This window comes from Pongo abelii, chromosome 9, assembly GCF_028885655.2.
Source record: "Pongo abelii isolate AG06213 chromosome 9, NHGRI_mPonAbe1-v2.0_pri, whole genome shotgun sequence".
Classification (NCBI taxonomy): domain Eukaryota; kingdom Metazoa; phylum Chordata; class Mammalia; order Primates; family Hominidae; genus Pongo; species Pongo abelii.
In genome coordinates this window covers 2,574,859-2,597,408 of record NC_071994.2, presented here as the reverse complement: position 1 = coordinate 2,597,408, position 22,550 = coordinate 2,574,859, and the positions used below count along the sequence as shown (strand labels likewise).

The following is a 22,550-nucleotide window of genomic DNA, read 5'->3' as shown; positions in this document are numbered from 1 at the left end:
TCTTTACCAGCCCCGAGCCAGCCTTGAGCCAAAGGTGAGACTCGCAAAGGTGGGCAGGTCGCACATCATCCCCGGGTGCCAGGGTGCACAGTGTGCATAGGAGACCAATGCAGAAATGGGCAACCAGCGGCCACACAGTGAGGAAGGGCTGAGAAAGAGGGGTCGCCCGGGACCTGCAGGTGCTGAGCAGGGGGGCAGGGAGAGGCAGGGTCCCTAGGGCTGGCAGGAGGTGAGGTCTCTCCCAGAGGCCTGTGAGTGCCACCTTGCAGTTGGGGGAGCCTCTGATGGCACATGGGTGCAGCTCTGAAGCCAGCATTTCAGAGAGACCCCACGGCAGCACCACGTGGAAAGCGTGGGAGGAGGGGACACTACCGGCAGGGGACTCAGCAGGGGGCAGTTGTACAGCGTCCAGTTGGGCAGGAGGGGCTCCCAGGGCCTTGTATGAGGACATGTCCTGGTGGTCTTGTCAACACTGGCCACATGAGCCTGAGAGAGGGCCAACTGGAGAATGTCCCCCCACACTGGTGGGCTCCTGGGTGACAGCCCCAGATAGACACAGCAGCTGGCGAGGGGCACCTGCAGCCCTCACTCCCATCCAGCACCCAGGGACAGGCAGGCAAGGTCACAAGCCCAGCCTTCCAAGGCCCGAGCGTTACACACACAGGCTGAGCACTCCACATGGTCCCCCAACCCTGGCAAACCCCACGACCCCTGCCCTGCTCCTGTGCACGCCTGCCACCTGGGGCCCCCACTCCAGTCCTCCCACAGTGTGTGCAGCTTCCGAGGGAGCCCCCTTTCACAGGACCTGTGGTTCCCAGGGAGTGGGACCAGGAATCCAATGTGGTCCCCTGCCAGGCGTGGGCGGCCAGCATGCTCATGCTGGGACCAAGGCGGGTTTACGGGCCTGATTTACGGTCTCCCAGGAAGGAGAAACTGTGAAGCCATAAAACCAGGCTGAGGGTGGGAGCACACAGCCCCTGCCGGATGGCTGAGCCAGGAGCCCAGGAGGACTGTGTCTGGCCCCTGACAGCCTGGGCCTTGCCTGGGGCAGCGAGCTCAGGAGGACTGCAGAGGGGACCCCAGCCAGCAGGGGCTGCCCAGGTCCTGGGCCTTCCTGAGGGACATCAGGCCCAGTGTGCCCAGAGGAACTGACACTGTGCTCTCAGCCACTGCACTGGGCGGAGGCCCTATCCCCAGCGGGCACTTGTCATTCAACCCGGCAATGCCCACCCTCTGGGCACTTCAGCAGCTGTTCCTCAGGGCAGCCCTGGCCCTGCAGTGGCCAACAAGAGAGACCCACAGGGACGCATTTCTCAAGTGGCTCCTGTGCTAAGTCCTTGCTTATTTTAACAGAGCAGTCCCATTCTCTGGTGGGTCCTGGAGAGCCTAGAGTGACAGAGCCAGAGCCCAGCATCCCAGAGCCTGATACTGCCTGCCTCCCCACCCACCTCCAGAACCTTCCTGCCCCTGGTGTTCCAGGGCTCTGCCTTTCCCAGCCCACTGGCCTTGTGAGCCCGGAGGGAGGCCCATGCCATCCATTGCCAGTCCTCACCTCCAGGCACCAGGGCCTCCCAAGCCCTGAGGGATGCCAGGCCCTCCAGAAGGCATCAACTGCACAGCTGGGTCCTACCTCCCTTGGGGACAATCACCTGGCCACCCCACTCCCAGACTCAGCCCTCAGGCTGTTGTGCAGTGGGAGGGAGAACGGGAGTGCAAGGGAGCCTCAGAGCCAACCACGTCCACTCCTGGCATGGCCACGGCCGTGCCTCCTCTCCAGCCCACAGGGCATGGCCCTTGATGGGAGCGGCTTTGGAGGAAGACTGGCTCCAATGCCCCATGCTCACCCCATCACCACAGAAGCCAAGGCTTCCACAAGCAGAGTACACCCCACAGGCCAGCCAGGCTGATGCAGGGGCCAATGGTGGTTCCGACAGGTGGCCGTGAGGGCTGGATGCAACAGTAACAGTGACCAAAATGACAGTGACCAGGGCCTTGCAGGTACCGCACCTGAATGAGTGAGGCTGCCGCCGGGATCTGCCGGTTGAAGTGCTTCTGCCTCTGCTTCTGCTGCACCTTCAGGGCAAACCCCGAGCCAAGAATCCCCTGGGAAGGAATGGACAGGAGGCTCCCGTCCACACGGGCCACTGCCAGCTGGGTGCAGCCTCAGGACGTGGTTGCCGGTCACCGTTGTGGGAAGGCCAGGTATGGTCAGTGCTGGAAGCCCCCCCAAGTCCCACCTCAGGCCCAGCCTGCCTGTCCTGGGCCAGCATGGGGGGCAGAACTTATACCCCAGGGCTTATCCAGCAAGGGGCCCAGTCCCATGGGGCAGGGCTGGAGCCTCTCTAACCCATTCCCAGGGACCATTCTGGGGGCCAGGTGGGCTGGTCCATCTGTATGTGCCCAGGAAGGGGTCATATCACTGGGATGGAGGTCACAAGTGAGAAGGCAGTCCTCAGCTGAGGAGGACCACTGCTGCCTCACCTAAGGACGGTTGATGGGATGCAAATGACCCACCCTGAAGCTAGGGAACTCCCTGTCTACAGAGGGGATCACGTGGTGCACATACATATGTGACGCACATGCACACACAATAGATATGCACACTAACACAAACACGCTGACACACACAAACACTAACACACACTAATCCACACACTAACACACACATACACTAACACACACAAACACCCACACTAACACACACTAACCCACACACTGACACACACAAATACACACTAACACACTAACAAACACACAAACACAAACACATACTAACACACACTACCACACACAAAGACTAACACACACTAACCCACACACTCACACTAACACACAAACACACAAACACTAACGCACACTAATGCACACTAATCCACACTAACACAAACACACACCCACACTAACACACACATGAACACACTGACACACACTAACACACTACACACAAACACACTAACACACTAACACAAACACACACTAACCCACACTAACACACACTAACACACAAACATAAACACAAACACACTAACACACACACTAACACAAACATACTAACACACACTAACACACATCTACATGTCATGTGCACACACATATACAGCACATAGATGTATAGTATACATACCCGTGACACACAGATACACATATGCAAACATACTGATATACATGTATAATGCATACATGTGCACACAACACAACACACATACTAAATACAACATATGCACATACAATACATATGCAGTATACACACCCATGTGATACATATACACATACCCATAGTATACAAGTAACATAAAATATACACACAACACAAACATATATGCACATACACACATAACACACATACACCCACATATGGGCACTGCGAACTAGACACATCACCTCACAATCTGTGGTTTCTGGAAAGGACATGGAACAAAACACCCCCAGCCACAGCGTGGAAGTGCCCTCTCCAGGCACAAGATTCTGCCTCCATGGGGCATGGTAGCAGCACGCCCACCCCCCCAGGGCCGAGTGAGCAGGCCTGCCCCACACTGCGTCCACGCACAGCCACTCCAGGCTGCCTCCCACACTGCCTGCAAGGACCCCAGTGGGGACTGCAAACGGGAAGTCTGCATCCAGGGCCCCAGGGAAGGCAGGTGAGGCTCTGGAGTATAGCACCTTCTAGAAGGGAAGCACCCTCTTGGTTCTGAACGTAAGCGGGTCTGCTCACAGGGAGGGCCGTGCAGCCACCCCAGGGCCCCAGCTGTCCGAGGGGCCGGGGAAAACGCACCCATGGAGCACCTACCGCTGGGAGCGCAAAGAAGGAGATGGCAAAGACAGAGAAGCAGGAGGCGATGGTCTTCCCAACCCACGTCTGGGGCACCTTGTCCCCGTAGCCAATGGTGGTGACTGTGACCTGCAGGAAGAGGGACGGTGGTCAGCCACGGATGGGACTGCAGCCTCGGGAGGGCCACCTGCCTAACCCAAATCCACCACTCTGATGAGCAGAGAGGCCGACAAGAGGCCCTGACCACTAGGACAACCCCGTGTGACTCGGCGAAAGCACCAGGAACAGAGCCGCGGGTTGGCGCGTGTCTCCCAGGCTCTCTGCATTGCTGGCTGGCAACGCAGGCCTGGGAGCTCACCCCACACCTGCTGCCTCATCTGTCTGCTTGTCCCCAGGAGGCTGGGCCCCTGGGCCACCGACGTTGCTGTGTGCCAGCCCCCAGGAGACCGGGAGCTCCCACTGAGGCTGGTCATCAACAAAGAGCAGGGGCTGGGATGACGCGCTGCTTCCTGACGCCACTCCAGGGCACCAGATGTTTTATTTTCCTCTTTTCTGAGAGTACAAGACGCAGCTCAAGCCTTCTTCTTGGTGGGAGAGCCATCCGTCCAGGACGTGTGGTGGGACAATAGAAGGCTCCCCCCACCCTTTCCCCCCCGCTGGCATCTGAGGTTTGCTTCCTGGGGCTTCCAGTCTGAGCCTGGAAATGTCATCCTGCAGGACTTAGGAGCCTACCCTGGCTGGGCCGGGTCTATGCAGGCTGCCGGCTGGGTTCTTCAGGAGCTGGCGCTGAGCCCAACAAGGAGACCCAGAGTGGCCCTGAGGCACAGCTCACCCTGTGGACACACAGGCTCATGCCTGGGCTCATCTGGACAGCAGGCATGGTGGCCCAGACCATGGCTGTGGCTGCGGGAGGTCTTTGCAGCCCTGCTCTGGGCACCACACTCAGGACAGCCCAGCATTTACCCGCTTGGGGCTTCTGGTCAAGGCCGAGTGACGGCCACCGCTTGCAGGCCCAGGAATGCCCCAGCTGGGAACCACATGGAGACCCCCATTGGATTCCCAGCCCTATGGGCCCAGTGCTGATGGCAGGAAGGCCTGAGGCCTGTTTAACACACTCTGATGGAAGGCAAGAACAAACCCCGGCCCACCTGAGCCCCCACGAGACCAGGGTCCCTGGGCCACCCCATGGTTTCCACCAGCCACTGAGGAGGAGGGAGGGTGGGGAGAAGTCCCATGGCCACCCCCGGGCAGGGGTGCACAGGCGCACATGCGGACAGAGAGGCAGGTGCACATGGCTCATGTGACTGCCCAGAACTGCCAGGCTCGGAGGCTCAGGTAGCAGAAGCGGTCACATTGCGGGAAACCAGGCTGTACTGATGAGCACGTTAACGAACACTGACGAACGCCAGCCACCACCGCCAGGCCACAGGGCAGGACAGGCCTCTGCTGAGCCCTGGCCGCCACCCAGGCCCCTGCCCCACTAGTGCCCTGACTGCACGTTCGCTTATGGTCAGGATGTTTCCGCAGAGGCTGCTCGCAGGCTACCTCCCACAACCGCACACGGAGTTCTCCCTGCACTGCCGCTGTCCTTAAGAGACACACACGTGCCCCCATGCCCCTGCCATACACACAATGTGCACAAGAAGCTGTTTACTGCCAGGCCCTTTCAGTGGACCACCCGGCTCTGTGTACGTGGGCGCACACTCACAAACATGCCTCATGCAGAGATGGGATGCTCCACACATACACGTGTCTGTGCATGTGCACACACACACACTGAAACACACAATGACCCGGTTAGCACACACACGTGCATCACACAGATGACAAGGTCATGTAAAAAGGGAGCTGTCCCCATGTCCAAGCCTGACACTCTCAGGGCACACTCAGGTGCAGACAGCTTGAATGTGCAGTGCAGGCACACAGAGCGCAGCCGGGTCCCTGCAGGGTGAAGCCAGGCCATGGGTGAGGCTGACAGTGGCTGGCAGAGAGGGGGGCCCTGGGGGAGCCGGAGCCCCTCATCTGCAGGGTGTCCTCCCCAGAGGGCCTGCACCCACGTGCACAGGCTGGGCTGCTGCTACCTTCCCTAGAGGGCCCAGGTGCACTGGGGTGGGGAGTTGCAGAGGCAGACACAGGGCTGCAAAGTGGGCAGGGCATCGGAGACCCTGTGCCAGTCCTGCCCTGGGGAGTGACTCCCATCTGGTGAGCTCTCAGCCCAAAGGGGCTCAGAGCCCAGGGGCCCAGCACATCCACTATTTACCAAGTCTACAGCAAGTCCAAGAAAGCACACACAGGTGGCCCAGAAACGGGCCTAGAAGGGCCTGGGCAGGGGATGGACCCTGGCCTATCCTGGCCTTGAGCTCGGAGGGCCCCTGCAGCTTGGACAAGTAAGCAAGAGGGCTCCAGAGTCTGTCTAATCCAGATTTCTTGGGGGGACACTCATCCCTTCAGTATGAACATGCTGATTCCTACTTGTTCATCCAGCAACCTCCTATTCATCCCTCAGACCTGTGCCTGGGCTCCCGCAGACCCTGCTGATGCCCTGAGGCAGTGCTCATCTCTCCACTCCTGGCTCTGCCTCCGCTCTGCAGAAGGGCCCCTCTCAGCACCGTCTGACTGGCTGGCACGTGCAGCCCGAGACTTGAGGAGCAGCCCAGCGCAGGCCCAAGCCCCCCCCTGCCTGGACATCCTCCTAGCACTGGGTCCGGGAGGAGAAGGTTAGGCTGAAGAAAGCGGCGGTGGTGGGGTGTGGCAGACGAGTGCCCAAGGTGGGGGTCAGGTATGAGAAGCAGGGTTGAAGGGCTGCGTCCAGGACAGGGCTGAGTCTGTGTTCCCCAGGCAAATGTGCACTGATGATCTGCTGGGGCTGGGCTTAGGGACGGCAGCACTCACTATGGTTGGGGGACACTGACGGGCACTCCTGCTCCCACCCAAGCATAAGCAGTGGGACGTTACTCATGACAGATAGGCCCAGGGCAGTCGTGGGGATCCCCATCCTCTGGGGAGCCAGACTTTCTGGAGATTTGCAAAAATGCATATTTTTCTTTCGATATTTGTTTTGGAAAATATAGAAATTTCTCATAACATTATTTATGAAAATGTAATGGGTCTATTATTTTAATAAATTAATATGGAATTGCTTTTACATGTCTCCACTGTATTAAATATTGATGGCACAATGCCCACGAACCAGGCTTCTCCGTCAGGGGCGCCAAGGGGCCCTGAGACCAAGAGGCCTAGGCACGGCTGCCTCCCGAGGAGGCCGGGGACAAACCCAAGATAGGCTGAGAGGCAGGAATTGGCCTGAGGGGGGCTGGAGGGCAAGCAGTTGGGGGAGGCCAGCGGTGAGCTTGTGTCTTGGGTGCCAAGTGTAAGGGGCGCCGGCAAACCCAGGCATCAAGACAAATGGCACGGGCTGGCATATTAAACGTCGTTTTCATAACGACATTAAATTATTTTAATATATTTTAAAATCATTACTTTTTAAATGAAAATACCATATTTTGATTTATTTAAAAATCTAATACAGAAACTCCATGATGAAGGTGGAATGGAGTGGGGCTGGCCTGGAAGTCAGAGTGGAGTTGGGGTCAGGTGAGCAGGTGAGGTGGCCACCTGCTCAGGTAAGGACGCCCGAGACCACCTCCCAAACCTGTCCCCAAACAGATGAGAGCCGCTGAGGGTGGGGGTGTCACCTCCTGGGGCTGAGCTGCGTGCACGTGGGCTCCTGCTGGCTGGCTGGCTGGCTGGCTGGGTGGTCAGTGGTGCCCCGAGTGGGAGAGAAAGGCCAGACCCAGAAGTGCCCCTGGGTGTCTGCCCACTGTGGAGAGCACACATACAGCAGGACGCAGCTCCAGGACGCCACCTTCGCCTGGTCTGCCCGTCTGCCCAGACCCGGCCCCAGACCCTCATCCTCAAGTTAACGAGGAAACGGCCCCTCCCTGCAGACCTGTTTGTTTTTCCTGCATTCAGACACAAGCAGCTCAGGAATGGGCTGTTTTATGGTCACCATGCTGGGGATTAGTCCCTGATGGCCCGCCACCTGGAATGCAGATCCACATGTCTGTCTCCCGGGCCACAGCTCCTTGCCAGGGTGCCAGCCACACGAGGCACGCAAAGTCACACCCATGGCAGGAACTGTGGGGGCGAGCGGGGAACGCATACCCCACTGGTCAGTGCGTTTTCCCCACCCTCCTGCTGGCCTGTGCCTTCACTCCCGTGTGAAGGGGCGGGAGGTATGGGGAGCCTTCTAGTCCCCCCATGTTCCACCCTGAGAAACACTGGGGGGCGGGAGGTATGGGGAGCCTTCTAGTCCCCCCACGTTCCACCCTGAGAAACACTGGGGGGCGGGAGGTATGGGGAGCCTTCTAGTCCCCCCACGTTCCACCCTGAGAAACACTGGGGGGCGGGAGGTATGGGGAGCCTTCTAGTCCCCCCACGTTCTACCCTGAGAAACACTGGGATTCTATTCCCTCCTTTCGGAAGTAGCCTCCTCAAGGCTGGCCTCGAGGGGAGGACAGAAGCCGGCCCAGAAACCTGAGCTCCAGCCGCATGCCAAGCCCTGGCTCCCAGAGCTCACTGGCCCCGGCGGGAAACGTGGTAGTCATTTGCCCAGAAGGAAGGGGTGGTCCTGGCTGGAGAAGTGGTGGTCGTCTGTCCAGAGGAAGGGGTGGTCAAGAGCGGGAGCAGGGGGTAGCCCAGAGGTGTCACACCCCAGCTGGCACCCTCAGGTCAAGATCATCTATGGAGGAGGAAACTGAGGCTGGGCAGTCACTGTGCTGAGGGCTCCCCATTAGAAAGTGGCCAGGCAGACAGCTGGACCAAGGCCTGCAGGACCCACGCTCCCCGCTGTGGCCCCCCCGCCCCGAAGGCATAGATGGGCTAAGAGGCTGCTTCAGCCATTGCAGGCCCAGGCCTTGCCTAGCCTCAAGAGCCCAGCCTGCCCGTGAGGAGGCACCCAAGGATGGAGTCAGGAGAGTGCAGCACCCAAGCTCAGCCCCACAGCTCCAGGGAGGGCAGCAGGGGCTCCGGGACATCCCATGCGGCCACAGCCATTCCCAGGCGCTGTGCTGGGGCCCCAGCCATGAGGAGGCCCCTGGCTCTTCATGGAGGCTCTGGGCCAAGGGCGCCCTCCCAGGCCTGCTCCCCTCTCCAGGACCTGGAAGGAAGCCCATGCAGGACCTCCCAGAGCTGGGCCCTCGGCCTCAGTGCCCCCAGTAGGCTGAGCGCACAGAGGTCCAGGCAGGTGTCCCCTCTCGTGGCACCATGCCTGTCTCAGTGGTTCCAGGGGATGTAGGACAATGCCCTGTGAGGGCCTTGGGCCCCACCTGGCACCCTCGCCTTGCCTGGCAGTCCTGCGGCTCTGAGTGTGGGGGGCAGTTCTCACCCTGACTGTCTGGCCTCAGGCAAAGCCCCAGCCTGTTCTGTGCCTCAGTTTCCCCCTCTTGGGAAGGTGCATGATCACAACACACTTCTCACAGGCTGCCTGCTGGGTGAGGGCTTGGCACGTGGCCAGCCTGTCACTCACTCATGGAATATGTAAAGTGCTTTGGTGCCCCTTGCAGACTTAGAGACCCAGTCTAGAGCCTGTCTAGAGCCTTCTGGGCCTCTGCTAGCTGGTGGACTACCCCCATGCAGGGCTCAGAGACGTGCACTCCTCAGGACAGGGCCCCACTGACCTGGGTGACACTACGGAGGGCAGGGCCAACGAAGGTGGAGGAGAGGGGCCTGGGGGGTGGCCTGGGGAAGGGGGAGCTGTGGACAGAGGGAGGCCCCTGGGTTGGGGGCAGGACTGTCTCTGGGACAGAGAAGGGTGGGGCCAGCGGTCCTGGGGCTCTAACAGGCCAGGCACTCACATTCCGAGGGGATGCCCGGCCCCCGTGAGGCCGCCCTGGAGACTCCGGCCTGGCTCTCAGGAAGAGCCATAAAGGGGCTGACGCCACCAGGTGGGGGTGGGGGAACAAGCCAGCAGGCTGGCAAACTCTCAGGGTAAAAGCAAAAGCAGACACACACCCCAAAATAAACCCGCTTCCTTTCAGCAGGAGAAAGTAAATAAACGAACACCAATTCACGAGGGCCAGGCCTCCTCATCACATGGAGTCCTCTCCTCACTCACAAAGCCGGGAGCCCCACACACAGGCTGGTGGTGAAACTGTCAACACCCCCGTGGCACCCAGGCCCCAGGCCGCATCTTCCCCGAGGTACAGCCAGCCTCAGAGCCCTGCCGGAAGGTGGCCCAGGTGACTGTGTCTTGAGGTCTCAGCTCAGATGTCACCTCCTCAGGGAGGCCTCCCTGCTCCTGGGCTGAGACAGTCCTGCAGGGACAGCTCGGTGGTGCTTCCCATGGCCACCTGTGAACCACCACAGGCCAGCCCCAGCTCACACCATGCTTCTCGCTCCTGACTGTGACAGAGAGAGCAAGACAGGGCTGCCCGAACCCCTGCCGGTGCCTGGCACAGAGCAGGACCGAAAACCACACGCCTCAACAGTGAGTCCACAAACGGAGACCCAGCCTCACCAGGAGGCCCTTTCGGTCCAGGGAAAGTCTCCACAGCAGAGGGATCGATTGCAGCCTCTGGGATTACAGTCCTCAGCAGCCCTTGCAGCGGGCCCCGCATTGGCCCTGGGAGACGGACTGCTGTCTCCCATGTGCAGATGGAGAAACTGAGGCACACAGCAGGTGCGTACTCTGCCTCTGTCCCCAGGCCCACTCAGTAGGGCAGCTGAACTCGTTCCTCTTTGCATGGAACTCCAGGAGGAGGAAGAACCCTGACCCAGGTGCTCAGTGGGTGGCCAGGTCCTGCCGCCCCTCAGCCCATAGCGCCTTGGCTTCCCCAGCTCTTCCTGACACCACCCCTCCCGCTGGGCAGTGCTGCCCTCACGCACACCCCTGCACCAGCCCCCAGCCCCTTCTGGCCTTGCCCCGCCAGGGTGCAGCGTCGTCAGGGAGGCAGGGATTTTCGGAGCCTCCAGGTGAGGAGAGAGTGAACGGCAGGCAGTCAGACTTGACTTCAAAAGGCGGCTTGAATGTGGGAACGGGGTTCCAGCTTTTTTACTTTCAATTCTAAATTTAGATGCAGAGGGGCAAACAGAGCCGGCAGCCTCCTGTGTTTAGAGACCCCCAGGCGCTGAACAGAGGAGCCCGTGTTTGCAAAAACTGCTTCTCCCTCCACTCAAACTCTAACACAAACAAACGCATTTTGTTCCAAGGGCAAAGAAAAGTCTTAAATTCTCCCCAAACGCCTCGGCAGCCAGGGCAGGCGCCACACTCAGGGGATCCGAGAGTTCTCACATCCAAGTTGCGTATCCCTACTCCGGCGAAGGGGACAGGAGGGGACACTCAACCACTGAGCCGGCACCTTCCCTGGACAGCTGTGGTAACTGGTGGCCGGCAAGGGGAGGGACCTTCCTAGGAAGTCCACCTAATTCATATTCACCCGGACCCACAGAATGCGATATTTGGAAACAGGCTCTTTGAAGATTCAATCAAGATGAGCTCCTCCTGGATCACCTGAGTGGACCCTAAAGCCAACGGCAAGTGTCCTCATGAGAGACAGAGCCTGACACAGCGGAATGAGGCGGCCGCACACCGGGCACGCCTGGAGTCTCCAGCCACGGGGAGAGGAGAGGAAAGTTCTCCCTGAGCCTTCGGAGGGACAGGCCCTGTGCACACCTCGCTTCGGGCTCTGGCCTCTAGAGCGCGTGAGTTTCTGTTGCTCTGGGCCCGGCAGTTCGCGGACTTTGTTGTGGCAGCTCCAGCACTCTCTCGGGGTGTGTCTGAGGGGTGAGGAGTCCACAGAGTCCAGGCAAGGTCTGGGGCAGATGCAGCATGATGATCAGAATGGCCTGGACTCCAGGAAGCCAACTCCTACCCAGTAAGGGCCTGTGGCAGCCCCGACGGACGGATGGACGTGGAGCAGGCCTGGCTGCCTGGCCGGCGAGGGCATACTTCACTCCCCGGTGGGGTGAAGGAAGCAGGACAAAGGAGCTGAAAGAAAACAACTGCTCAGGGCGCAGTTGCAAATTGGCAAAACTGGCTTAAAAGCCCCCATCTGGGCTGCTGCCCCTTCTTGCGTTTCTCAAGTTCTGTTTGTCCGAGAAACGCCAGGAACACAGCCCATAACTCAGGCCTCAGGGGCCGCTCCCCCCGGACAGCTGCAGGGCAGCTGAATGGGAGCTGTTTGCCCCACAGCCCTGGGTGGCGGGGGGCCCAGGGCGATCAGGGGCGCAGGGCCCGGCGGGAACAATGGCCAGGCCAGGGCGCGCGATGGCCGAGGCTCGGGCTGCAGCTGACGGTGCGGGCTGGGGCACTGATGCCAAGCCGGGCACAAAGGGGCCGTGTTCCCGGCCAGCGGGCGGATGTTTGCACAGGTGTGGGAGTGGGAGTGCCGCTCTGCCGCGGGCTGGGGGGCTGGGGAGTAGCGTCCGCTGCCCACAGCTCCAGTGGGCGGCCGGGAAGGCAGGCAGGGCAGCGGCGAAGGCTGGGCACTGCTTATCAGCCGTGCCGGGGCCAGTACCCACTGGCTTCTGCCGCACCGCCAGCTCCTCACTGCCCACCTTGTCCCCAGCCTCCTGGGAACTCTCCTGGCTCTGGACAGTCCATCCCCCGAGCAGGCCCTACCCATCCACACTCACTGCCGGCAGCCTCCCGCCGGGGGGCTGGGCCCTTCTGCCCAAACCTGCTCAGGCCTGCCACACTGGGGCCTTCGGGGACACAGGCCCCCAGGAAGGTGGGAAGAGGCCGAAAGTGGGGCCTGCCCCAACCCAGGAGCTGTGTCAGCATGCCCTTGCCATCCCTGAGCAGTGCGGCACTTTGGAAGCTTCCAGAAAACCTGCTGACTCGGCCTACGTCAGGAGCCACTGCTGAGTGTCTGGCCTCATGGGGGAAGCGGCAGTGGGGGGGAGGGAGGAGGTACAGCAATCGCAGGGACACGTGCCTGCCTGGGGAGCCACCGGGAGGCTTCTCACCCCGCCCAGATATGCTCTGATGGTGGTGGGGGGGCCCCAGAGCCAGCAAGCCTGGTCCCTTTTGGAAGGAAGACTCAGGGCAGACGGACTGGGTCCTGGCACCACCACCATGTGTTTCCCATGGCTGCCCTGCCCGCCCCAACCTCCAGCCCCTGTGCGGCCCCCAGGCCTTGGCTCCCACCCTGTGTGGGCTTCGACGGCCTCCTCCCCAGCCCCCAGCCCCTGTTGCTACCACGATCCCATCTGACCTGCTATCGGACTGAGTGAGCCCGGAGGTCAGTAGACAAGGGCAGACGCAGGGGCAGGCTTGTGGCGGCAGAGTAGGGGGCACCCCGTCACCTCTGCACTTGGGCTTCTCGGTCCCCACCCAGGGCCACTCCCCAAGGTGTGATGGTGCCATCCTGGGCCTTGGTGGCCTCTGGACGGCCCACCCGGCCCTGCAGCTGTAGGGGGAGATGTGATGGAGTCACTCCCTCCCTGCACTCTGGCCTCCAGCCAGCTGCTCCCCTCGGGGTACCCACGTGTTCCCCCTAGAAGCAGCCCTCGAGCTCCACGTGTATATAAACGCCAGCTTTCACTGGAGGATTTGAAGGCAGCCACCAGCTCCCACAGGGACACTGGCAAGCTAGGCCTGCCCCTAAAAATGCCTCAGCCAGCGTCTTCTAAGCCATGAGAAACTGCTGCTGGGCCCACATGCCAGTGACACGGGACTTGGGGAGCCTGCAGCTCGGAAGGCGCGCCCTGATTCCTGCAGCTGCATCCTCATCGGAACATCTCCCTCTCCTACGTGCAAGCCTGAGTCCCTCAAGGAAGCCCCCACAGACACGGCCCAAAGCACCCTGCCCCGCCCCTCCTGTGCAGCCTCTCCGAGCTTTGGGTAGCTCGGTGTTCCGGTGTGGGATCCGCCTGCTGCACACCCGCTTCCCCAAGGCTTCTGGGCTGCTCTAGGTGGCTGGAACCCACCTTCACAGCCAGGGGCAGCCTCTGGGCCCACAGGCCGGGTCCCTGCTTCCCTAGGCCCAGCTGCACCTATGTCACCACTGCCCAGGCCCGGCTCCAGAACTTGCAGGCCCAGCATCCACTGGAAACATGGGGGCTCTCTGATCTCTGCTGGGGTCTCTTGAGCCGTCATGGTCTTTCCTGTTTGCTGTCTCATGTCTGGCTCCTTGGGGACAGGGGCACTTACAGGGCCTGTGCGGACCCTCAGAGACACGCGAGGTATGCATCTGACACCGCTCTCCTGGGGCCCTGCCAGGGTGAGGACCAGGTTGGAGGCAGGGAATGGGCAACCTAGGACGATGGCGGGAGGCAGAGCCATGGGGAGCCGAAACTGCTAAGCCCCCAACACACGCTCCAGTGACCCCTCCGATTTCCCTCTCAAATCTCAAGTTCAAAGATGAGACATTCAGAACTTCAAGATGGTAATGCCAAAGGACTCAACACTGAGCGTGGGGACCCGTGCCAGCGGCTCCAAGCGCAGGTTTGTGGACAGAGGCCTGTGAACGTGCAGGTGAGAAGCCCCCGCCAAGGCCCGAAGTCTCAAGACACCAGTGCCCTGATGTCCTGCCCACTCCTCAGCCCGAGCGGCCCCTGACTTACCACACCCCACCACAGCGCATCTGCGTAGCTGCCGAACTCCACACGGCCTGACTCATTCACTGCGTCCTTCTCAGCCAGGTACACAAAGTACGAGGAGAAGATGAGGCCCAGGAAGCCGATGTACAGGGTGGTTATCAGCTCCTAGGCGAGAAAACAGATGGTGTCGGGCTCCAGGAACCGCAGGCTGGGAGCCTCCTGTGCAGACGCCTAAGGCAGCGAGTCCCAGAGATCACTGGGCATCCTACGCCACTCCAGCGCGGTTCACATGCACAGGGCCGGCTTCAATATAACCCACTCCTCACAACTCCGGTAAGTGGCGGGTGGGGGTTACCCCCAGAATGAGGCTCAGCCCTGGGGTCGCCCTAGGCCCACCGTCTGGGCCGGCACGGGCTCCACTGATTGCCCAGCTCTCTTTCCTGCCACGTGACAGAACCAAGAATGGACCAGGACCCAGGAGATCCTCACGGAGAGGAAGTGTCCCCTCACCCCACAGAGCCAGGGGCCGGTGCAGCCTGAGCCCGTCTGGGTGCAGCCCTCGGGAAAGGGTCTGGTGGCCCCGCCGTGACCGGGTTCTTGATTTGCCTGGGTTTTTCATTTCTGACTTTCTGTCTTCATTTGCCCCCAGCTCAGAGGAAGGTGAGCACATCATCAGCCTGGCAGGCCAGGGTCACCGACACCAGGCTGGGGTGGAGCATCCAGGCTGGGCTCAAGCTTGGGCTTGCTCTGAGATCCTGGGCCCCATTCAGGTACCCTTGCGCCCGGGCACCCACCGGCCCCCAGGGCCTCAGTGCATCTCAAGCTGTCCTAGTGTGGGCTGCTCTGCTCCCTCCGTCCTGCCCCCAACCTGAGCCCCACACCCCTAACCCGGGCCACCCACCTGGCGGTGGATGAAGACCACGGAGCCCAGGAGCCTCCAGGTGCCTCCCTGGCGGTCGACATGTAGCATCCTCAGGATCTGCAGGAAGCGGATGCCCCTGGGAAGGAGACGGTGTGGGGCTGAGGGAGCCAGGCTGAGCTCAGCTGTTCACGCCGGGTCTAGGGCTGGCCGATAGCATGGATGTCCCTGCCCCTGCCCCTGACGGGCGTCCACTCTGGGTGGGGAGGCTGGGTATACGTCCATCCCAACAGGGGCCTTGGAATCTCCCTCCCAGGCGCAGCCCCCCCAGAGCCTGCTCTGAATCTGCTCACACAGGGCTGAGCTGGGGGTTGGCCAGGCACCTCCAGATTCCCTCAGTCCCCAGACTGCCTTCTGGGGGAGCCCCTTGGGTCACCCCAGTTTGCAGATGGGCAGGCTGTGTGCCCAGATGGTCAGGTTACTACCCAAGTCCTGGAAGCTCAGAGGTGCTGGCTCTGGGCCAGAGCCTAGGGCTGCCTGAGGCATCTTGGGTCTGAGCCGTGCCCTCCACACTTGCCTGCACCCACCCTGCTCCACCCATCCCAGCACATGGCTCAGTGCCCCCGGGGACAGTGGGCACCAGGGCACCTTGCATCAGAGCAAGGTGGATGCAGCGTGAGACCACCCACGGCTCAGGAGGGGTGCTCGGGGCGGGGCGGCATGGCAGGGAGAGCTTGTGGCACAGACGCACCTGATGGCTGACGTGGCAAACACCTGCCCCTTGGAGCCCACGCAGAGGACGACCATGGAGGCCACGACCACGATGAGGTCTGTGGAGTGCAGGAGAGGGGGAGCTTGTCGTGACCACCATAGCCAGGGCCCCGGGGAAGAGCATACACCCTGCTTTCACCTGAGGAAAGGGCTTGCCGGTTAGGCTGGTCAGGCCCTGATGACCGGAGACATGGAGACACCTCGGATAGGGAGGCAGGCAGCGTCTAAACTGAGAGATCCAACCTCTGTCCTGGCCATGCAGAGCCCCCAGCCCAGGCTGGGCCCTGTGCTGAGCTCTGCAAGTGGCCAGAAAGGGCAGGGCCTTAGGCCTGGACCATGGTTCTCAGGCCGCCAAGGGCGACTGGCCCACCGTGAAGCTATGCTGGGCTGCAAGGCTTACGGGAATCTGTGAGGGACCAACCCCCCACCCCCAACACCATGATCAGCGTCTTAGTGCAGAGGCTGCTGAGGGCTCCCGATCCTCCTGTGCTGGGTCCTGGGCAGTCACCCCCTGCTGGCCTTGGGGTTCCCCAGTCCTTAGGGGACTCCATCTGGTAGGGGTCATGAGGTGGGGGTCCTTCCTGGTCTGGAAACCTGGGCGTGACCTCCACAGGGCAGGCATGACTCACCGATGATGGAAATGGGCTTCCGGGCAAAGCGCAGCCGCCCCCAGAGGCCCACGTACTTGCTGCGGCAGCCAGCGGACCAGAGGCGGACCACGTACTCTGTCCCAAAGAACACCACCAGCACGATCTCCTGCAGGGACAGAGTGGGGCGCTCAGTGCAGGCAGGCTCGGCCTTGAGTGGCTTCAGACCCTGCAACCTGTTTGAACCCAGCCATGCTGGAGCCTCCACTGAAGGACACCCTGAGAACGGCAGGCCCAGGTCCTGGCCTGCTGGGGATGGTGATGCCTGCGCACAGAGGCCCTGGAGGGCTGAGCATCTTCAGCTCACGTCCACAGGCAGTGGAGCCCAGGTGAGGCTGCCGCTTTCAGGCCAGGCCCACCCAGGCCAGATGAGGCCCCACACCAGGAACCCCAGCCTTGGCCAGAGGGGGTCCGATGCCAGGAACCCCAGTGTAGGTCAGAGGGGGTCCCACACCAGGAAACCCAGCCTGGGCCAGAAGAGGCCCCACACCAGGAACCCCAGACTTGGCCAGAGGGGGTCCGACGCCAGGAACCCCAGCCTAGGTCAGAGGGGGTCCCACGCCAGGAACCCCAGCCTGGGTCAGAGAAAGTCCCACGCCAGGAACCCCAGCCTGGGCCAGAGGGGGTCCCACGCAAGGAACCCCGGGTGCCCTCCATGACAAGCGCTTTCCCACCAGATCCAGCCGGAAAGCCTCAGAGCTGGCCTTCGAGCCTGGTGTACCTGGGGTAGGGGCAGCCTCTGGATCACTCTGCCCTTACAGGGAGTCACCTGGCCCCTCCGCACCCCAACACCTCCTCAACTCCACCGACACCAGAGGGCGGAGGTTCCTGGAGGAGTGGGAAGAAGACCCTCGGAGCTGGATCCCGCCCCCCTAGGCACAGAAGTGGGAAGCTGGGCCTCAGTTTCCTCCGCTGGAGAGTGTGGATTCAGCAGGGCCAGGCTCAGTGGGCTTGGTGGGGACTTATTGCCAAAATGCAGCTTTCATGTGAAGTGCAGCCCGTTGTGACACTTAAAGCGCGGCGGCCACCTGCAGGCTGGAGCCCAGCGCCCAGGCAGCTGGGGTGTACAGGAGGCCCTTGGGGAAGGTGTGTGGGGCTGGAAGATGAAACCAGCCCCCACGTGTGAGAGGCGCTAGCCACACAAAGCTACAAAGCCACAGGCATACGGCATCTCAGGCTCACTTCTGGCGCACTCCTGCCTGTCCTCCCTCAGAAGCCGGGCCCTGAAGGGGACTTCTGCTCCCACTGGGTGACAGTGGCTGGTCTCGCTCCCATGCCATGCCCCACCAGGGAGTCCACTATGAGCGGTCAGCTGGACACTGCCATCGCTGGCTCCCAAATGTTATTAATTAGGATGGAATGATACTTACACCATCTGGCATGTGTTTGGGACAAGCCCAATGGATAAGGGGAGACATGCTGGGAGCTTAGTTGCTTTCCTTTTGCAAAAATGTTTTTGGCTCATGACGTCAAATCCTTCAGGGGTGTGGGGGTGCGTGTGGTCGGGTGTATACGGGAGATGGCGGGGGTGTAAGGTAAAGAAAGAGTGTGGGCCAGACGCCGGGGCTCACGCCTGTAATCCCAGCACTCTGGGAGGCCGAGGCAGACAGATCACGAGGTCAGGAGTTCAAGACCAGCCTGATCAACATGGTAAAACCCCGTCTCCACTAAAAATACAAAAATTAGCCTGGCGTGGTGGCGCGCGCCCTGTAATCCCAGCTACTCAGGAGGCTGAGGCAGGAGAATCACTTGAACTTGAGAGGCAGAGGTTGCAGTGAGCCGAGATCACACCATTGTGCTACAGCCTGGGTGACAGAGCGAGACTCCATCTCAAAAAACAAAAAACAAAAAACAAAACAAAAAACAAAAGGTGTGGACACCTGCAGGCTCTGTGGCCTCATTGGGGGTGTGGGTCCCACCTCTGTCCTCAGCTCCTGGGGACCAGGGCTCTAGGCTGAGGTCCGGCTGAGCTCCTTAGAGAAGAGGCTACATTGGTCTTATCCACCCCCATTTCCCAGGCCCCAGAACAGGACCTGCTCCAGTCAGTGCTCAACATGGACATGCTGAATGAACGAACGAAGGAACAAATAAATGACTATTCCAACGAGCCGGCCTAGAGCTCTCTGGTAACAGGAGCTCTGTCTCGTTGGTCTTTGCTTCTGAGAACCTGCCCTTTAGGGAGACCGGGCCTGGACACCATAACGCCTGCCTTTGTTTGGTCATCGTGAAAAAGGCCACGGAAACACGGAGCTCCAAGTCCCTGGAGTTGAGACAGGGTACCCATGACGGCACAGAGGCCGGCTCACCTGACTGCTGGTGGCCTTGGTGGGGAGGCATAGCGGCTCCCAGCCCAGCTCTGCTGACCCATCCACCACCCAGCAGACTGGCCTTTAGCAGGGTCTTTCTTGTTTTGATGCACTTTATTTGTTTATTTATTTTTGAGACAGAGTCTCACTCTGTCGCCCAGGCTGGAGTGCAGTGGCATGATCTCGGCTCACTGCAACCTCTGCCTCCCGGGTTCAAGCAATTCTCCTGCCTCAGCCTCCTGAGTAGCTGGGATTACAGGCACATGCCACCACACCTGGCTAATTTTTTGTATTTTTTTAGTAGAGATGGGGTTTTGCCATGTTGGCCAGGCTGGTCTCAAACTCCTGACCTCAGGTGATCTGCCCGCCTCGGCCTCCCAAAGTGCTGGGATTATAAGTGTGAGCCACCGTGCCTGACCTTGTTTTGATGCACTTTAAAAATTACTTAAATACCTTCTCCAGGCATGTCCTAGGCAGGTCTGAAATGATAGGTGTGTCTTACGTTATACCTTGAAGTAGATAAGTAACTATTAGGGATTGCTGTGGACAGCTGCATGTCTTTCTAAAGTTGTCTGGACCTAACACTCAGGGAACGTGTTTAGGGGCTGGCCTTCTAAGATGGCAGGACTCCTGCCTGTGGGACAAGGTGGTAGGAACAATTAAAAACAACACTGATCCCCAAATCCAGCTGGATGTGGGAAGGCAGCGCAAGGCTCCGTGGCTGGGGAGGCCCCGCTTGTCAGGTTAATTAGGCTGGGGCTGGTAGCAGGCCAGGAAAGACCCAAGGAAAAGTCCCTTCACCATCTCTAGGCTGGAAACAGCAAGATGGAATGTTTGCTCAGAGATAAAACTATCTCCACCACCATCAGCCTCAAACGCTCTCCTGGGCTGTGCGGGACAACACCCAGGGCCAAGGCCACAGCAAGACCCCAGGGAGCTCACACTCAGCTGGGGACAGGGAGGAGGGCTGGTCCCCCACGCCATGCCATGGCCCACCCCTGATTCACAGGACCACATCCCCAGTCTAAAGCAGGCTCACAGAACGGCAGGCCCGCCTCCCCCTGGCTCTAGCAGTCCAGACCCCAGGTGGGTGATGCCCTAGCCGCCCTCCTAACCCTGGGTTCATCTGTATTTGCAGACTTGGTCCTAAGTTCCAAAGGTGAACTAAAGGGGCCTCAAGCTCCTCCCCAGAACCTGCACGCAGGTACTTCTCCCTTGCCCGCCTTGCTCAAGCAACTGCCATAGCTCCTGCCATCCACACTGAGGGTCAGAGTCTAGGGCTGTCCCTGAGGCCTCCTTCCCGGGGGTTCACAGCCCCAGTCTCCCCCAGAGCCTCCCATGGGCCCCAGGTGCCCCCTATTCCCTGGGGCGCCCCTGCCTCCTCAGGACCCTGTGTCTGGAGTGCTCTCTCCCTCCCCCACTCCACCCCCTAGGTTACCCCACCCTTCTCAGGCCAGCTCAGCACCCCCACCACCCCCAGCCCCTCTGAGAGCCCCATCCACTACACGTGCAGAACCAGGGGTACTTCCTGACTCCCCCACTGATAACAAGGCCAGCCCCAGGGCCTTCTCTGAGGGGCACCCAGGATCGTCCAGCCCCACATAGCGCCTCTCACAAGATCTATGTGGCGCCTGCAAGCCCCCCGGGGTCAAGGATGCAATGGCCCGGGACGCTGATGGAGTGCGGCCCTGAGCTCTGCCCCATAGATACGAGAAGAAGAGCCGTCCTTGGTCTCCACTGAGACCACAAACAGACCAAAGGGACAAAGAGGCCCCTCCTACCCTGGTCACTCTCCTTCAGACTAAAGCAAGGCCGCCTCCTGGCTGCGGATGGCTTCATGGACAAAAGGGCCTCAGAGCTGGGCACCGAGACGTGCACAGAACAAACACAGACCCACATAATGGGGGTGGTGGCCTCTGTTCGAATTTTACAGAGGAGGAAAGCCAGGCTCAGCTAGGTCAGGTCACCCGCAGCTTAGGGGAGGGAAGGCTGACGTCCATGGCAGAGAGAGCCCCACCCTGGGACAATGTACAGGTGTCCTCAGGTGTGGGAGAGGACACTGGCAGGTGAGGCCAGGCCTCCATGGAGGGCTGACCACTCTCATGCACAGACATGACCTGGGCATGGTGGTGGTTCTGGAAGTGGCCCTGTTACTGCCGGACGAGTGGGTGCAGGCCAAAGGCTGGAGGACCCTTGGCAAACGGGACCCAGACATGAGATAAGGACACCAGGCTGCAAAAGCGGCCCTGGGAGAGAGAGGGTAACCAAGAGAGACTCCAGAGCCTCCAGCCCTGCCAGGGGACAGGGAGGTGTCTCAGCCCTGTGGGGTGAGGTGGGGAAGACAGGCCTGGGCCTCACAGAGCCGTCAGCACCACCAGCCGCCCTGCCTTGGTGGGGAAGACAGGCCTGGGCCTCACAGAGTCGTCAGCACCACCAGCTGCCCTGCCTTGGTGGTCATCTAGTGGGCAGCCGGGAAGCTGGAGAGCTGGGTCTGGCCTGGAGGGAGGGTGTGGGTGTCAGATGGCCCCAAGCTGGGGGCAGGCACAAGAGCCACCAGGACCACAGCACCCTCCTTCCTCCAGACCCAGTGAGGGGCCTGGGACAAGGACGCTCAGGGTCAGAAAGCCAAACCCCGTGGGTTCTGCCCCTCCCTGAGACACCTTCGCAGAAACAACAGAAAAGACATGTGAAGTGGGAAGAAACACCTCGGAACCTTGGCTGATGCCACTGCCCTCCACATCGGATCCACTCGTTCAACTGTGTGCTTTTCTAGCAAGGCCTGAAAGCAACGGGTTTCTGGGTCCCTGCCCCCCAAAACAAGATAGGCCACAGGTCTTTCCCCTGGCCACAAGCCAGCCATCCCACACCACATCCCCAGCTCTGTTCTACCATGAGTGTGAATCCATGTCCATCCTGGGGCATGTTATAAGTTGGCTCTCAGGTGTATTATTTGTGTGCTTTAAAATTATTTAAAAAACCAAAGTTCCTAACAACTCAGTTTTTAAAAAATAGGTAAAGGGCTTGGACAGTCATTTCTGTGAAGAAGATACACAGATGGCCAACAGGCACACGGAGCGGTGCCCAGTGTCACTAATCATCAAGGAAATGCAAATCAAGACCACAACGAGATGCCACCTCTCATCCATTAGGGTGGCTACCACCCCAAACAGAGCGACAAGTGCTCCCAAGGATCCGGAGAAGTTGGGACCTTGTGCGCTGCTGGGGGATGCAGAATGCTGCAGCTCCTTTAAAACGTGAAATGACCAGCCACTCGATTTTGCTGTGAACCTAAAACTGCTCTAACAAATAGTCTATTTAAATAACATGCCAGAAAAAAAATAGATTCACTGTATGACCCAGCAATTCCACTTTGGAGTCTGTCCCCGGTCTCTTTAAAGGAGATCCACACACACCCATGTCCACAGCAGCACCATTCACAACAGCCAAAAAGTGGAACCAGCCCAGTGTCCCTCAGTGCGCCGACGGAGACAGAAGATGTGGTTCCTCCATACCATGCAATAGGATTTGGCCTTAAAAAAAAAAAAAATTCTCACACAGGCTGTAACATGGAGGAACCTTGAAGACATTACTCTCAGTGAAATGAGCCAGTTACACAAGGACAAATACTATCTGCTTCCACTCACCTGAGGTTGCTA

General features: G+C 60.0%; 1 protein-coding gene across 1 annotated transcript in view; it reads right to left on the bottom strand.

Moving 5' to 3' along the window:
- KCNQ1 (potassium voltage-gated channel subfamily Q member 1) overlaps window positions 1-22,550 on the bottom strand; it is a 407,444-nt gene that overhangs the window by 265,350 nt on the left and 119,544 nt on the right. The window contains exons 3-8 of the mRNA XM_024255585.2: window positions 16,571-16,697; window positions 15,922-16,000; window positions 15,213-15,309; window positions 14,336-14,476; window positions 3,788-3,898; window positions 2,008-2,103 (exon numbers count right to left, since the gene is read on the bottom strand). Coding sequence (XP_024111353.1) covers window positions 2,008-2,103; window positions 3,788-3,898; window positions 14,336-14,476; window positions 15,213-15,309; window positions 15,922-16,000; window positions 16,571-16,697 — 651 coding nt within the window. The remainder of the gene's footprint in view (window positions 1-2,007; window positions 2,104-3,787; window positions 3,899-14,335; window positions 14,477-15,212; window positions 15,310-15,921; window positions 16,001-16,570; window positions 16,698-22,550) is intronic.